At 34.4% G+C, this 18,747-nt stretch overlaps 1 protein-coding gene across 6 annotated transcripts in view; it reads right to left on the bottom strand.

The window, feature by feature from the left end:
* ZDHHC17 (zinc finger DHHC-type palmitoyltransferase 17) overlaps positions 1 to 18,747 on the bottom strand; it is a 103,900-nt gene that overhangs the window by 8,653 nt on the left and 76,500 nt on the right. For 2 of the 6 annotated variants that reach the window (XM_007088746.3, XM_007088747.3), the window contains 7 exons: positions 17,718 to 17,842; positions 16,445 to 16,507; positions 13,445 to 13,538; positions 12,494 to 12,577; positions 11,092 to 11,249; positions 10,301 to 10,395; positions 4,587 to 7,491 (listed from right to left, as the gene is read on the bottom strand). In XM_007088746.3, coding sequence (XP_007088808.1) covers positions 7,353 to 7,491; positions 10,301 to 10,395; positions 11,092 to 11,249; positions 12,494 to 12,577; positions 13,445 to 13,538; positions 16,445 to 16,507; positions 17,718 to 17,842 — 758 coding nt within the window. In that variant the 3' untranslated portion in view covers positions 4,587 to 7,352. Of the gene's footprint in view, positions 1 to 4,586; positions 7,905 to 10,300; positions 10,396 to 11,091; positions 11,250 to 12,493; positions 12,578 to 13,444; positions 13,539 to 16,444; positions 16,508 to 17,717; positions 17,843 to 18,747 lie in introns of those variants that run through there. The other 4 variants (XM_042992800.1, XM_042992802.1, XM_042992801.1 and 1 more) reach the window with 3 other exon arrangements.

Below are 18,747 nucleotides of genomic sequence, written 5' to 3'. Positions count from 1 at the left end.
TTACAAAGGATGTTGCAGTGTCCTGACACATTCAGCTGGCTCACGTAGAAAAGGAGGCACCAGACTATACACAATATTTTCACTATTTCCCCAGAAACTTTTATCAAAGACTCAATCTAACCTTTAATTTCAGGGGTAAGGTGTGAGATTGGTAAAATAAACCAGCATGATCAATGAACATATCTTAATCTTGTCCAAAGCCTGTTTTAACAGACTGTATTGCTTATTTTGAAAAGCTACAGCGGTTGTGCTGTGTATGGCATCAAAAACATAAGCAGAAACTTAGTGGGAAGAAATCAACTGAGGATGTACTAGGTGAAAGAATTCATGCTTATTTACGTCATAGCCTTGAGCACCTCATGTGGTCTTAGAAGACAAGTTCCACTGTGGGAGAGGGGAAGGCCTCTTTGTTAAGCAGGCTGGGGAAGCTAATCAACCATAAATGAAGATAGGCTGAATTGAAGAACAGTTATGGAATAACTTCTAAATCTGTATGTAGTAGTTTTAGAACTTGCCCACAGATTCTTTGACATTCCCAACAAAACACGGAGACTAATTCCCCTCCCTCTGAATAAAGGCCAACCTAGTGACTCATTTTTAGCACAATATGTTGGACAAGGTGAGGTTAGAAAAGGCAATGGTTTTTGCCTGCCTCTTTCCCTTTGGAAGCTTAATCTTGGAACTCAGCTGCCATGTTTTGAGGAAGTCCAAACCACATGGAGGTATTACAGCCATAGCCTCCACTGAGAGATCTCGACCATCAGCCAGTATTAACTGACATGAGTGAGCCTTCAGATTATTCCAGTCCCCAGTTTTTGAACATCCCAGCCCACACCAAGTGGAACAAGGTGAGCTATTCCTGTTGAGTCCTGAGCAAACTAGAGATCTGTGAACAAAAACACCATTTTAAGCTACTAAATTTTTGAGAGGTTGGTTAGGTAGCTACAGGTAACCCAAATGTAAATATTAAACCATTCCCCGCACAGAACCAACATTTCCCATACCTACTAAGTTTCCCAAATTATATTGGAGATATTAGTAGATATCTGAAAGGAAATTACTCTAAACAAAGCTGCCAGGTGCCTACTAATTTGAGGTTTCTACCCAATAAACAACCTACTCAAAATTATTCTTAAATTGGGAGCCATAACAAACAGCTCCCCCCAAAATGTAAAATTAGCTACCAGTGGTTCTAGGAGTGGAAGAAGAAATTTGGCTTTGTTTAGGCTCTGTTCTGGGAGGAATCACTTTCATCATTTGGAATAAGTCAACAGGGTAGCCCAAAAGTAATCCAAATGTGTTATTAAAGTGCTGAATGGTAAATAAATACTTTTATTTTTAAAGTGACCCAACTGGGATGTTTTCAGTCCTTTGTGGTGGTTTGGTATATTTGAGGAGGGCTGGGAACTCTAGTTCCCAAAAATCTTCAGGATCAGTTAAGTTTAGCAAGTGTTGCTGCTACCAATCTGTATTAATACACACACAGCTGTAGATTCACAGGACACACTAGCGTAATGAAGGCCTTGAGAACATGTGGTTGAGAAGTCTGTTTTAACTCGAGAGCCTTTAGTTGCACATGGAACCACTAACATATTAAAAGAAGCACTGGGAATCTGGTCCACTGGTTCTCAAACTTTTTTTTTTTAATCTCAGGACCCCTTTACATTCTTACATTGTTGAGGAGCCCAAGGAGCTATTGTTTATGATCAATTACATCTACCAATATTTTCTGTATCAGAAATTAAAACAAAATTTTAAAAAATGTGTTAACTCAGACTTCCACTTAAAGCAAAATGAAAGTAACAGGCCAGATTTACCCTCTCACTTGAAACACCAAAACCACAAATTACATCGGAAAAAAAAAAAAGTTTTCAGGCCTTGGACAACAGGCAACAAAGAACAGTGATGGGGAAATGAGATCAGTCTTAGGCTTAGCAGTTTCACTAGTTTTGAGAGTTTCCAAGCTACAGCTGTAGTGCAAGGAGGGAAAACACAGGTGGGGTTGGGAGGCACCCCAAGTTGAGACTGAGTGGAGTCCAGAGGGGCCAAGGCAGCTAGAGTTCAAAGGACCTGAGAGAGCCGTACAGAAAAATAACTCCACAGACATGAAGAGGACAACCCACCCCCCACTTTGCAAGTCTTCAGCCATGTGCTGATAGCGCCTGTGAGGTAACTGTCCAAGACCAGAGAAAAAAAGCAACTGAAAGACTTAGAACAAAGTCTGGTGCTCACATGGGGCTGGGAATAGTTCCTGTTCATTGCCACCAGTGACACGGGAAAACACAATTCATGGGGCTTTCGATGGAGTACATTGCTCTTGCTCATCTCAACAATGGGGAATAATTAATCCTAAATTGAACACTACTCGGTCCTGCCTAACCAATCTTGCTAACAACAAAATCTGAAAGAACTGAAGCTTCCAAATAACTGCATCACAGAACAAAGCTCTGCAATTTTTGTAGGAATACAAAAATATCCAGTACTCAATTCATAGTGTCTGTCACCAAATCAAAAATTACTAGTCATCTTAAATAAAAATTTGAAAAGAAAAAAAAATTACTAGTCATGTCAAGAAGCAGGAAAATACAACTTGCAACAATGAGGAAAAATCAAAACCAACCCAACCTGACATAGATGTGAAAATTAGCAGGTAAGGATATTAAAAGTTAATTATGGGGCACCTGGATGGCTCAGTTGGTTGAGCGTGACTCTTGACTTTGGCTCAGATCATGATCTCCCAGTTTGTGACACTGAGCCCCGTGCTGGGCTCTATGCTGAGAGCAGAGCCTACTTGGGATTCTCTCTCCCTCTCTCTCTACTCTTCCCCTGCTTACTCACTCTCACTTTTAAAAATATAAAAAAAATAAAAAGTTAATTATCAGTGTACTCCATCCATATCTTCAAAACAGTAGAGACAGAAGATATAAAAAAAGGTCTAAATCAAACACTGTAGGTGAAAACTATGTTGGAGATGAAAAATCCCCTAAATGCCTAAATAGTATTGACAATAGACTAAACTAGACAGAAAAAGATTTAAGTGAACTTAAAGACCTGAAGACAACCCAAACTAAATACTGGGGAAAAAGAGAATTTAAAAAGTGAACTGACTGGGGCACCTGGGTGGCTCAGAGTTAAGTGTCCAACTCTTGATTTCAGCTCAGGTCATGATCTCAGATCATGATCTTAGCATTGGGCTCCGCACTGGGCATGGAGTCTAAGATTCTCTCTCCCTCCCCTTCTGCCCTTCCCCGTGCTCTCTCAAAAATAAAAAATGAACTGATCATGAGCTGTAGGACAATCTCAAGTTGCCTAATCAATGTGTACCTAGAGTTTCCTGAGGGTGGGGGAGGGAAAAGGAAAAATATTTGAAGACATAATAACTGAAAATTTCCAAATTTGATGAAAACTTTAAACCTACAGATGCAAGCCAGCAGCAATGAGGCTTTCTGATGCTTTGAATGGAAACAGTCCCTTTTTTGGAGTGCTAGAAACACTGCTATTAAAACGTATTGTTCAATCGAAGTAAATGTCTGATGACAGATGTTCAGGTAAAACTTATCCAAGCAAAAAATTCATACTCCAAAGGCAAAAAGTTTTCTAAAAGGCCCATCTGGTTTCCTGGAGTTTGTGACTTAGCTGACCCCGATGAAGGAACATTCTGAATATCCCACTTGGAATTACAGACTTTCCATTTTGTAAAGTCACATAAAGATATTTAATAAGTAACTCTTAATATGAACAACTTTATGAAACTGAAGATTTACTTTTTGACAAGAAGCTAAGATTTCTTGTCCTGATACGTACCACTTGTTTCCAGTTATCTCTATAAACTCTTAGAATCTGGTATCCTTATCTTGGTACAACCTACCAATCTTGGGAAGGGCTGGAAGATCCATGTAAGTCAACAATGAAGGGGAGAAATATACCCGGAATGAAAATTGATGGCTTGTTGCAGAATTTGCTTTATTTTTATACTTGTTCAAAATATTGTTCCTTGAGCTCTACACAGCTCTGGATGCATTACTTTAAACATCATAAAATAATTATGAAATGAGTATTAATTATTCCAGTCTGAAAATACTTAATACCACTGGGTTCTCAACCCATAAACAATCATGTGGACATGCACATGCAGGAAAAGGCACCTTCACAATTTCTCCTTTTTAAATTCCCCAAAAAAGAAGTTATGATGCATAGCTTTTCAAGTAACTGAGATCAATGTTTGGTAGGTTTCCTTTTCCAAAATTTTACCACAGTGTCTCTAGATAATACTTAGATTTAAAACTTGGAGATTCATACAGTCCTTGAGGATCCTAATTACTCTATGGAATCCAAAATTCTTAAAGAAAAATTTCCTTTTACTTACAAAGTATTAATTACATACATATACATAGACATGGCATTAGAGTTTTTTAAAATACTACCACCACCTTTTACTTTTGCTAATTTCTAGTCCTCCCACTTGAATCCTAGTTGTTCCAGATACAAATACACATAATAATCTTTTCAATATAACAGGTTACCACTACCCAGTGTCTCGTCAATTTCTTGAAGTGAACTGAACGAAATAACAAACAAACACACGCTTAAGAGTCAATATTTATTCTGATTAATATTTTACAAAATTTTAACAGATTTAATTTATGTAAGGAGAGCTAATTTATTAAACACTTTACAGGTTTTTCTTTCCACAGAGTAACACGGTAAGTAGCAAAATAATACTTGGCACAGTTATAAATAAAGAAAATATAAAATAAAAATATCCATAGCTTAAGTATAATGATACTGCTTTATGCCTATTAATATTTCAAATAAATTCCTGGGAACAAAAATGTGAAGGAAAAAAACTCCAAAGAAGTAATTCATGTTCCGGGCTGAGAAGTAAGTTCCTATTTGCTATAAGTATCCAATTAAGCTGATATGAACTATTCCCCAAAGGGTCACCTTCATACACAACTTTAGAACTGGGTTAAGCTGGTTCCACACACACGACTTATAAAGTAAGTAAACGGACGGTACAGTACACTGCTGCATAGCTGGCTCCTGGCTATCTGACCACCTGACCATCTCTAAACTATAGATCTTACCGGCACTGCGAGATGGTTAGTACGAAAGCATTAACATTGCTAGTATTTTCCACGTACTTCTGTATCTAGAGTATCTTTTCTATTGAACTGAAAGACATCTCTTTTGCACTGAAAAGAATATTGTACCACAAAGAAAGAACATGGTAACAACACTCTTATCCAAACTCTTGAGAATACCACCATTATATTCGACTGTTAATAAAAATGTATCCAATAAAAATTGCAACCGAGTCTTCATGTGAAGTGGCTCAAAATACAAAAAATTAAAACAAATTCTAGCCTTTTATAAATAACTTTGAATTTAAAAATTATCTAAAATTTCCCCCAATTAGTAGTCAAAACTAGCAGAGACATTTGTAAAGTTAACCAATTTTTTACATTCTATGACAAAATGGCACAATGCTATTGCCACCCCACACCCATCTTTTCCCTTTTCAAAAATAAAGTACGTATGCCAATTTTCTAATATTAAAACACTCAAATACACTAAAGGTAATCTTTCTGATGTGTGACTTATGGTCAAAGAAACTACTATATAAAAATGGTACTTGGAAATACTGAACATCAACTATATACATTTTCACTGCTCCTCTTACTAAGGCAAGGGGCGGGTATACCACTAGATTGCTTTAATACCTGTAATCTGCATTTTACAGAGAATACTAATTTTACCAAGCTTCAGACATGCAGTGGAACTTGCAGGGTATAATGCCTATTAACAGCAATATTGAACATCACTAGAAGCTCATTAGGTTATCTCCCTTTTCTTTTTGGTTGGATAAAATGAAATGAGCAGCTTTGAATACACTAACACATACAGACACAAAGAGAAAACTATTTGATAAATTATTTATATACAGATACACAATCTTTACACTGGTCTAGGATCTGTCATCAGTCTGACCACCCTTTCCCCACCCTCCCCCAAGCCCATTCCCTCTCACAGGTTTCCCACAGGTTGCTCGAACCACAGTTTGCTACAGCACTTAAGAGGACTAAACCAAGTCTCACTCTGTAAACAATATTTATGGAAGCAGTGACTAATAGTTCATCGTGAGAGTATGGAAATGCTGCAACAAAAATTGATCAGTGCATCACATTTAACAATAAGAAGATCTTTCTGAAATGGTTTCAGACAGCATTAACAAACCTCAAAACATTCAATATTGGGGAAATTGAAATAATCTTGAGGATTAAATTCTTTCTGATAGGTCATTTTTTAAAAACCAGAATATACCATTAGCTTTTCTTTTATTCACATGTGCTATATGTACAGAGATCATGCTCCATTTTTAGCTAAACTCCATTATTTTGTTTACAATTTATTTCGCAGCTCAGAATTCTAGAAGTATATCCATTTATCTCTATTACTGAGAATTTTGCATGAACTTATTTGCTCTGCTTTGAAATTACCTCAACTCTTAAAAATTGGACTGTTTGCACATCAAATTAAATTCTAATTTATGCTTTACTGGATAGTATGTGCTAGTATTCTATGAGGTGTATCATGCACTTAGTAGGGCTTTTAAGTTTGAACAAAATAACATGACTTACTATACTCATGCAAGTGCTTTATTAATCAGACCATAAAACCTCAGAGCAAGGTTACTACAAATTATTTCACTGAACTAGAAATATATCAGCATTGCAACAGCTGATGGCAATAAAATAGTGTTAGCACATATTCTTGTGAACATTATTTTCTCGTGCCCTTGAAGACACATTACAGTAGATCCCTAATAAAACCACATGATTTTGATCACAGTATTTACATGTACATTCTAAAATGTACATAATACTAGTCTGAATCAATTTGAGACCATTCTCCTGGAATTAATTGCAATAGTCATAGTAGAGTGCATCATAAAATTTAGCCATAAATCATAAATTTAGTTTTAGCTAGAATTGAACATTTCTGATCAGTATACCATGTCTATCAACAGAATAAGTTCAGAATAAGTTCACTCTTTCTTCGTGAAAAATGTTATGAGAACAAAACCAAAAAGTTGAGTATGTTGTGAATTCCCACATTACGAACGATTAAAATTCCTTTTTATGATCTTTATTCTTCCCAGAAGTGGCAGTGTGCTCTGTCCATGTTTACTTTTGTTAATAAAGTGTTGAAAAAAAGACTGTAAAATCCACTGTTAGCCCTACATATAGCATGCTATTGTTCAAAAATGTGGATTCGAGTGTGAGAGAGACACGGACAGACACAATTTTCAGGCACCACTCAGCAATATGCTTCATAGGATAAAGATGTTGCTACACGAGCTGGTACCCAGATCCTGATATTTGGTCATATTCTATTGTATACTGCCTGGTCCAGTCCACGATAACAGGACGAAAGAGGCCACAGCATCGAAATTCAAAGAAGTCTATAATGTTCCTTACACATCCATGGCTAAAATATCCCCCCAACAAAAAGAAAAAGAAAAAGCCTATTAGTACAGTAATTTGATATATGAGTTTAATTTAATTTTGGTGTTAAATATATACTTTTCTAAACTTAAAAACTCAGGTTACTTTCCAGAAAGAACCTGTTTGTTTATAACTCTACCAAATATATATGCATTAATGTTTCTTCATAGTTCTGCCAACACTAATTTTTCTTCTCTCTTTTGTTAATTTAATGGGTTACACAATTATATTTTAAAGTTATTCAAATCTGCATTTCTTTCATTCCTGTGTCCTATGTAATTTTTTTTATAAAACTCTTCCTTGATGGGCAGCTCTTTGGCAAGGAGACAAACTCTATCCAAAATTGAGAAAGTAAAAGGCAAAATGATTACAAACAGCATGAATCTGGCAATGTACCTAAAAGTAACAATTTAAGAAAAGAAATGTCAAGGGTAAGTTCAGGGAATTTTAGGACTTGAAGAATACCTCTGGAAAAGCAGTCACAGTTTTCCATTTTATATAATAATCGTGCCTATGGGAGAATTCTCAAAACTACCCAACTCCCTTATTTTTGCTTTCATTTAACGGTTTGTATGCTTTCCAGAAGCATGCAATAATTAATAGCATCACAAAAAATTGAAGGCCAAGTAGCTTGAGTAAAAATCAAAAGTTTTAAATACTTCATATAATTAGGAAACTACTACTTTTCAGCATCAAACTAAATGTAAAATTAAATATATACATATATATTTGAACTATATATTGAGCTATTTGAGCTATATATCTGAACTACTGAACAGCATAGTCTCTTCAATAAATGATGTTGGGAAAACTGGATAGCTACACACAAAAGAATGAAACAGGTCCACTATATCATACCGCACACAAATTCAAACTGGATTAAAGGCTTAAATGCAAGATATGAAACCACAGAATTGCTAGAAGAAAACATAGGTGGTCAGCTCCTTGACATGGATCTTGGCAATGAATTTTTTAATATAAACCAAAGCAAAGTAAACAAGTGAGACTACATCAAAGTAGAAAGCTTCTGTACAAGAAAAGAAACCCTCGACAAAATGAGAAGGCAACCTACTGAATGGGAAAAAGTATGTGGAGATCATATACAATAAGGGATTAATATCCAAAATATATAAAGAACTCCTACAACTCAAGAGCAAAGAGAACTCATACAACTCAAAAGAAAAAAACAATTCAATTAGAAAATGGGCAGAAGATCTGAACAGACATTTTTCCAAAAACATAGAGATGACGAACAGATACATGAAAAGATGCTCACTAATCTTCAAAGAAATGCAAATCAAAATCACAATGAGATAGCACTTCACATCTGCCATCTGCTAGGATGGCTAGTATCAAAAAGACAAGAACTAACAAGTTTGGTGAGTATGTGGAGAATAGGGATGTCTTATGCACTATTGGTGGGAAGGTTAAATTGTTGCAGCTACTAGGAAAACAGTAGAGTCCTCAAAAAAACTAAACCTAGAACTACCATATGATCCAGCAGTTCCAATTCTGAGTATCTGTCTGGGAAAAAAAAGCAAAACACCTGAAAAAACAAAAAACAAGAAACTAACAAAAAAAAAAACCCACTAATTTGAAAAGATATATGTACCCTCAAGTTCACTGCAGCATTATTTACAACAGTTATGACATAGAAACAACGTAAGTGTTCATCGATGGATGAATGAAGAAAATGTGGTATATGTATGTACATACAACACACACGCGTGCACGCAGTATTATTCAGCCATAAAAAATAAGGAAATCTTGCCATTTGTGACAACATGAATGGACTTTGAGGGCTTCAGACTAAGTGAAATTAATTAGAAAGATAAAGACAAAAACCATATAATCTCACTTATATATGGAATCTAAACAAACAATACCAAGCTCACAAGGAATAGACTGGTGATTCTCAGAGGGCTGCGGGTGTGGTGTCGGCAAAATAAGTGAGAGGAGTCAAAAGGTACACACTTAGTTATAAAATTAATAAGTCATGGGGATATAATGCACAGCATTGTGACTACAGTTAATAGTTCTATGTTCCATATTTGAAAGTTGCCAAGACACATCTTAAAAAGTTCTTATCACAAGAAAAAAAATTCTGTAACTATGTATGGTGACAAATGTTAGCTAGACTTATTGTGTTGGTCATTTTTCAAGATACACAAATATCATTATGTTGTACATTTGAAATATTATATATTACACCTCAATTAAAAAAAGGAAATATAAAATAAAACTATGTGTATAGAAATTTTTCTGTCATTCAAAGGACAAATAAAATAATTCACACTGAAAAGCAGCTGCCCTAGAGTCTAGAAAATTTCCCTATATACAAATTTCAATTGATTATATTTTAAAAATCATATTTCAATTCTCTGGATACATTCATTTATCAGTGAAAACTTGTAAAAACTTATGGCAATGTTAAAGCTGAATATTAATGTATAAAGACTTCTGTTTATACCAAATGTTAGTAGATCAATAGAGTTAGAATTGTGCAAATAAGAAAAAAAAATGTTACAAATTCACATGCAGTTAATGTGATGAATTCTAAAGTTATGGTAAACTAACCAATGCTATGTCTGGCAGAAATCTTAGAATTCAGTAGGATTTCTAAGCTATCTTACATCTTGCTAAACAAAAGAAAAATTCCCTGTTTCATATCCTATTGACATACCTAAAAAAAATATTTCTCTTTGATGTATTCACTAGATATTTGCTAAGTTTGGTTAGTAAGGAATTTTATATGCCAAAATAAAATATTAAACTTATAAACATGTACGTACTTGAATGGGCTTTCAATAGATGTTGTTGTGACTTTAAAGTGCTTATATCTTCTGGCATTCATTCTTTCATTTGTAGTGATACCTAAACATGATATCTAGGAGGTAAGAGAAAGCAAACCATTAACTCCCTCTGATGGAAAATAAGTTTTAATGTAAAAGAAGTTAATTCTCAAGGGGGAAAAAGTGGTGAAATCTGTTTCTGTTTTTCCATTAGGAGATTGTCAAGCTTGTTTACATGGTATCACTTTGACTCTGGTGAAAAGTAGCCAGTTAAACAGGAAAAATGTTTAAAGCACAGGTGATTTGGCATTGGGCTTGGGGAGAGATGGACACTATGTACACAGACCACCTCTCCATGAGCCCCTTTAAAAAAGAGCTTTCAAAAAAATCCTTAATTTAAAAAAAGGCTCTTGAATAAATACTGACATTTGTAGGTAATAAAACATTATGAATAAACACAAAACTAACGGCATCATCGATCTGAGCTCACACCTATATCCAAATGGATATAGCTGAATCAGGAACAACAGAAATACGTTTTGTCACAAGTAGTATTGAAAATTCATAATATAAAAAGAAAATTCATACTATAAGAAGGAGAGGAGGAGGGAGAGTGGGAGCTAGAAAGGAAAAGTAAAGAGTAAAGGAAGAGGAAGGAAACTAAGTGGAAAATTTTTAATCCTTGAAAAGCTGGATTGGTTGGAAACAGAATGCATTATTATCTTTCAACAAGGAATGGAGTTTTAAGAGTTGTCAGCACACTAAAGAACCAGCCATGTACTTGCACATACCTGGTACATCTGACACATGAGTAATACAGCCACCCACATGAAATGAAAAATACTGTTCAGAAACATCCAAAACATCCAAGGTGAACATGTAGCAATTTGAGTAATATATGTCCAAAATCCATCCTTGGTGTAAGTGGTCTCACAGTGGAGTCCCCAGTCTAAAATGAGAACAGAAGTTTCACATTTACTCAGTAATCATCCAACCACCTCACGAAGACAACTGCAAGAGGCACCACTTAGAAAACATGATCCAAAAGTCTAGATTTAACTGATAACTTTCGATACCAATTGTTTATACTTTTATACTTCTAAATAATCCCTTTCTACATCAGTGAAAAAATCAGAGCAAAGATAGAAATGGACAAAGCAGCAGTCTTAAAAAACAAACAAAAAAACTACTGTACTTAAATAGTATAGTTTTTATTTGATTGGCATTGCCTACATATAATGATTAACATCTTTATACAGAGATAAGGTGACATGCATATAAGTAAAAAAATTTTTTTTTTGGGGGGGAACATATAATAAATACAATGAGATCATCTCCGTGAGAGGGGCTTTTTCCAAAACAAAAGTCTCCTCTTTGAGAGTTGCTGCCATAAAAACTACTGCTGCTTTAGGCCGTATTCTCTCTCTGGTGTGTTGGGCCAGAAGTTAGGTCAAGATCTTTTATCAAATATTTCTCTCCATTAATCTCTATTTGAGGAAGTAGCCTCCTTTTTCATCAGGGCAATAACAGACATTATTCTTAATATCTGTGGGAGAAGAGGACTAGGAAATCATCCTTCCAAGTCCTATTTTTAAGCCAGGCTATAATATATATTATGATAAGTACCAAGCCCTGAAGCGTAGTAACTAACATCTTCCTTTACCCCTTCTCAAACCATGTTCTCAGTGTAAAAAACAAAACAAAAACATCATTTCCTCTATACCCATATGATCAAGTGAATGGCAATTTATTCTTAAAAGAGTAACTTTTAATATTCTCTAGCAAGCAATAATTACACCTTACTTTTCAAAATATTTCAAGTTCTGTGTGAAGTTCACTATACTTTCCCAACTGTCTGGTAAGGAAGAGCAACTAGCACAGTCACAAAATCTGTAAGCTACTAGAGTAAGGCAAGCACGTGATGTGAAAAATGTTGATGTAGTTTACCCAGAAGCTTTGCAAAGCCTATTAAGCTAACATGTTTTTCAGAATTAACTATAATTCTGTTGCTTATGCTATATGTTGAGTATGTTTATAGTTCTATATCTATTTTTTCCTTATGCTTCAGTGCAGTAAGGTGTCCAAAGCCGTTAATTTTTAGTTAAAAGACTTATCACCATTATATTTTGCTAACATGGTAATACGCAAAAGTATACAATTGTCTTAAGAAGGTAAAAAGCTAATTGTACTCACAAGAAATACAACCATAAATCATCCAGCAGATCATAAAAAGCAAGAAGAATAGGTAGCCCATAAAGTATCTATGGTTGCCTGCACCTAAAGAACAACACAGAAGCAATTTTTTTCAGCTAAGAAAAAACAACTAGAAATACACCTTTTGGGGATGGGGATAGACAAATGCCATGAAAGGTGTGATACAGTTTGGACAATAAACACATACATTACTTGATTAAATGCTCCTCAGGAAAATAAATGTTTTAATAAAAGTCTTAAGAATGCTTGTAACTACACGCAAAGATATAAGGACTGCAATGACATTCATTCTGAAGTCAAGAGTCCCAATGAACCAAATGAATCTCAATTCTGAGTTTTAATGTACTGTTTTGCTTTGTGAGGTTTAAAATAACTCTATTTTATCTTTATTTGCATAAACCTTATAATCCAACTTTTTAAAGGCTTCTTCTCAACGGTTATGCAATCTCTGTAATGTTTCCCTGCTGTCACCTCATAAAATCCTTAGGGTTATCTCTCAGACCACTTAGTTCACCTCCTTGGACCACACCATTCTTGAGTACTGAGGTATACAGAATTCCATCGGTCATCCCTCTCTGCTTCTGTACACAACATCCTTCCAGGTATTTTTATTGCCTTACTTTCTCCAGTTTAACTAAAACACAATACTATTCTGCCTCCTTCTCAATTTCACTATTACCCATTAAAGAAAACAGGAAAGAGGCGGCACCAGAAAGCACTGACAGAGAAATATCAATCATTCCTAGACACTGGTTTTATAACTTTCTCACAGCTGAGTTGCTGTTTTATCAACCAGAAGATAACTGGGAGGAATGGGGCTGTAGTAGGGTGTAGGAATGAAGTTTCTAACATCTAATTTAACTGTAATTCACTAGTTACCTAGAATAACTTAAATGAACAACATACCTAGAAATCATTAATAAAACTTACCTACACAGTTACCCACCCATGGGCAATGATGATCGAATTTTGCTATACAGCGGTTGCATACACCACAGTGTTTGGACCTCACTGGTTTCCGTATCTGTTAACAAGCATGTTAAAAGATTATGAAAGGCATTATACCAAAGAAAGGGAAGCTGAACATTTATTTTCTCAAAATACAATTAAGAAGAAAACAAAACTCTATTTCCAAAGGAACAAAATAAAACAAAAACCACTATTGTTTTCTTCAATGGAATTTCAACTGCAACAACAAAGAAAAGACAGGATAGGGCTAGTGTGGAATATAAACTCCTAAGAATGGGCAGAACCATAACTTTACAAAAGTAATTAAGAATCACAGACCTATTTGCTATTGTAATGAATGGTATTATATTTAATTCACATCCCTCACATTTCTGATTAAAAAAAATCACTCTCCAGGCTTCCAAATGAAAATCTATTGTGATTAATGGTCATGATACTGGTTCTTGTTTAATAAAAGGAAATTGTTCCTTATTAAAAGGAAGGTCAAGTTCGAAGTGAATAAAAGAACCTCTTAAAATTCAAAGTCATTAGGGATGCCTGGGTGGCTCAGTCGGTTGGGTGTCGGACTTCAGCTCAGGTCATGATCTCATAATCCATGAGTTAGAGCCCCGCATCCGGCTCTGTGCTGACAGCTCAGAGCCTGGAGCCTGCTTCTAATTCTGTGTCCCTCTTTCTCTGCCCCTCTCCCACTCATGCTCTGTTTCTTTCTCTCAAAAATAAATAAATGTTTAAAAATTTTTTAAAAATAAAATAAAATTCAAAGTCATTAATAAAATGCCTTCCCAAAGTTAACAAATCTAGCAAAAAGCAATAAGTGTACATATCTTTCTCTTTCAGTGGCTCCTGAGATCTCGGAGATTAAGGTACAGCATCTTTTCTGCTGAACTGCATGACCCATCTGAGAAAGTACACCATGCTTAACAAGTTTAGGTAGTCCCTATTACTTGCAAAAACATAAAATACATTATTCAGCTCTTGACAAGTAATAAAAAAATTCATGTTTATGATGCCATACTATTTTAAGTATTGGGAAAAGTTTCTCTATATTACTCTGAATCAGTCAAGTGACTAAAAGAACTCATTAGTGACCTCCAAAGGGCTACGCAGACCTAATGCTGGATACGTGACAAGAGCTAGTTATCAACCCATGCCAGAAACAAAATCTATAATATCCTTTACTGGTGTTTCAAAAAAACCACTGCCATTTCTCTACCAGTTTGCAATCGGTTAGACACCATTCTGAGGTACTAGGAAAAAAGCATAGGTGGACTATGTGGTCCTTACATGTACTAAAGTGATCTGTGAACCCTTAAAAACAAGCGCCACTTATTCTTTACCACAGATATGAAATTAAAGCTATTTAGGAGAAAGAAGAAGGATGTATTAAACAAACTCTACCCCCACCTCCAACCCTCAGCTACGTTTCCCCTTTGGGCAATACTTGTCAATGAATTCTGAACAAACACTGACACAAGGCTCCTAAACATGATAGGCTCCTCAGTTCACTTACAGAGTAATTAATTCGTTTTTAGGAAATTCTGATTTATATATGTCTTCTTAGGGACTTGTCTATTCATCAAAGTGAAGGACACCGATATTATGACAGCTACCTCTGTCAGTTTGAACTATCTATCCAGAAGTACACAGCTTACAATAACACAACATATAACAAAACATTTATACTATGATAATAAAAATAGTCTTGTTCTTGCCATCAGATATTTATTTAACAATGAAATATACTGAGTGACTCTATAAAGAATCTGTTTGCCATATGGCAAACATATCAGCCAATTCATTCTTGGCTTTGTAGAACAAAATAATATTTCCAAAGAACAGCGGAATATAAAAATGTTCTGAACATTAAGGTGCCAATTCTGTAAATTAACCATTGTAAAGCATAGAAACAAAAACCTTTTTATAAAGAATGATTGAAAGTGCAAGAGAATCTAGTCAACACCCTAAAGTTGCTACCAAAAGTAAAGCAGTATACATTCTGAATACTGAAAATCATAACTGTTTGGTCAAAGAATGTTAGGTGAAACAAAGGATCTGTAGAGTTACAGCTCCACTTCAAACACCCACTCCATAATCCTGAATTAAGTCAATTCTCTTGTTATTATTCACATGTTAAGACATTAGTTCAGTTGTAGTCTATATCTTAAAAGTATAAAAGAGCATTTAGTTTCAGGTATGATTTAGGGATTATTTCTATTTTTACAAAGGAAAACATGGTTTAACCACTGTGGCAGTCTATAGATTTTTCACAAGAACTAATCATAAATATTAAGAAAATAATTAAAACACAAATAGTATTATGCTATAGAAATCTGGGATGTCTATGAAAATAAACAATGTCAGTACTACTATACCTGATTCCATAAATAAATGCTATTTAGTTTCATTTATATCTTTCTTTATGACCTGGTTTAAGATGACAACTTTTAATATCAATGACAAAACAGTGCTCAAAGCTGCAAAAACACTCTACTACAAAGAGATAACTACTCAAACGGAACCATTTTACAGGCCATGTTGTCTTAAAAGTTATCTAACGGATTTTCCCACTGTGACCTTTAAATAGAATAAATTTTTTCTTAAAAATACCTAGGGAAACAATATTAGAGAATCATAGTAAACCTTGTTAGTACTTTATTGCTTAGTTTCTTTGTTGAGTTACATATTAAGAAAGAAAAAGAGATTAAGGATGAATATGAATGAATGGCACCTCGAATCAGAAGTATAGTCCAGGTCTACCACCAGGGTGGATAAGCAGATTGGGAGGAGACATCTTTTTACCATCTTTCTTCTTGTACTACGGTCTAAAAGGCACTTGTGGGGGAATGTGGAGGGCCTGAAATGTGCTCAGCAGAAGAAACTGTTCTCCTTGTTCCCCACCCCTTCTATGCTATGCCACTGCCATGGGAAGAGAAAGGAAAGAATAAAGAAAAAAAATACTACCAAACAGGTACTGCAGAATATACTGAGGTCCAGACTTCCTGTCTCTGCAAGTTCAACTATGGTCTGTGAATTAAAAAATATATATATTTTATTCAAACTGAACAATGTTCACCAACTATAGTGCCATCAATATGAATCACTAAACATGATGTTCATTTTTAATTAACCAATGTTTTCAGTTCAAAATAATAAAATCTTTCATTCATTTACTTCTGCTATTACATCACTAAACATGATGTTCATTTTTAATTAACCAATGTTTTCAGTTCAAAATAATAAAATCTTTCATTCATTTACTTCTGCTATCTCACTGTAATGTGAACACAGGAATTTTATTTCTTGGATATCTGAAAACAACTCTAAACTTAGGGGGATACTCCTCTGAGAATACAACTAAGTTACCTACCCTAAGAACAGGACTATATAGGCTGTGATGACTAAGACATGAAAATAAACTTAAGTTCAATAAAGAACTGAAATCTTCAGAACTGGATTATGACTAAGAAAACCTAGCAAATCAATTAGCAGTAATGTCTGAAGAAAACTAAATATAAGGGTAGCAACCTCTCTGCAGCCTAGAGAAGGGGGGGGATTAGTCCTTAGGAACTTGCTAGTGCTCTAGTCTTTCATAGACAGAAATAATTCATTAGGATTTGTTTTGTTTTCAGAGACTGGATAAAATAGCTCTTAAGATAATTTAACTGCCTCCAGTCTAATTCTCTTATGTGACACCTTCAGACTGTCAATTTGGTTTCCTAAGTACCTGAGCTTTAGGTGAGAGGTGCTGTGGATTAGATATAGATATAGATATAGATATAGATATAGATATAGATATAGATATACACACACACATATATACATATATATATGCATATATAATATGTGTGTGTGGTGTATAAAAATATTATTAAAACAAAATATGTGCACTATCAACCACTTTTTTGGTCTTCCAGTTACACATTTAACAAACATTTACTGAATTCATTATTATCTGCTGAGGGTTTACAGAGATGTTTAAAATATTGTACTCATCCCTCAAAGCAATCACAATTCTTATAAAGGACAGAAACATGAAATTTAAAAATGTCATGGAAGTGTAAGGACAGGCATTCAGGAGTACCAAGGGCGAGCAATAATTATGCACAATCTCAGTTTGGTTTGAAACTTCTTTTTTATGTTCTAAAAGACAGTTTCTTTCTTTGTACTCTAATAACTGGTATAAATACTGATAATTTCACAATTAAACACATGTGACTAGATTCTATCTTGCTACCTTTTTCTTTTGTTCTTCTGTAGCTTTAATAATCCCTGGATCTGATTTCCAAGATTTTCCAAAATTGTAGAAAAGTGCAACACTATTGGCAAGGAATGGAAGATGGATAAATAAAAAATTGAGATGTGACTAAAGTTAAGGAATCTAAAGCAATGATAAATGAATTACTATTATAGGTAAACTTATAATCTGTAAAATTTTACCATACGTGCTCACATGCACGCACACACACACAAAACACCTACCAATAAAAAAAAAAAATACAAGCTGATTTATCTATTATTACATCAAAATAAATATACTTTTAAATTATGTTCATAACTGAATGGAAAAAGTAAAAATGTGATTTCTTTATAAACTTTAAGTCATGTAGGATTGGCTTATCTGACCCTTTAAAAAAGTCAGTGATGCATTAAAAATTCAGTGAATCATTATTTTTAAATGACCATTACTCCTTTTAGTATATGTGCTGCCAAAGCGAGCACACCATTACTCCTTTTGATCAAAAATGAAGGGAATTCTCATCTTCAAAGTTATATTAATATATTGCTTTATCTCTTTGCATTAAAATCTTTATATATCTACTAGTTAAGATATCACACCCATGCATTTAAAAGACTGCTTTTAAATTCTTTCCATTGCTTTTTTGAACACAAATTGACCTTAATTTTAGAAAACTATTTAGAAACTTTCTTAAAACAGAAGTTTCCATGTTCACATTTTTCTACCTAATGAAAATGTAAGAAATGTACTAACCTTTATAAATATAAATGAGGAATCAAAAACTATTTTAAATAACACTAAGAAAAATAATGTTGCTAGAGCAACAATTTTCTGAGACACAAATATCTGAAATACTCAAATACCATTTTCAAGATTTTATGTTGGCACAAGTATCAACAGCTAAGAATCTCTTGAGAATAAAGCTGGGTAAATGCATATGCAAAGAATACGAAGTCTGGTACTATTCAGGAGCAGGACCTTTATTCACTATAACAATTTCAAAAGGTGCTAAATGTAACTAAATAGC

The sequence above is a fragment of the Panthera tigris genome, chromosome B4, assembly GCF_018350195.1.
Source record: "Panthera tigris isolate Pti1 chromosome B4, P.tigris_Pti1_mat1.1, whole genome shotgun sequence".
NCBI classification, from domain to species: Eukaryota; Metazoa; Chordata; class Mammalia; order Carnivora; family Felidae; genus Panthera; species Panthera tigris.
Note: the sequence above shows the minus strand (reverse complement) of the source record. Positions and strands in the feature narration are given on the sequence as shown.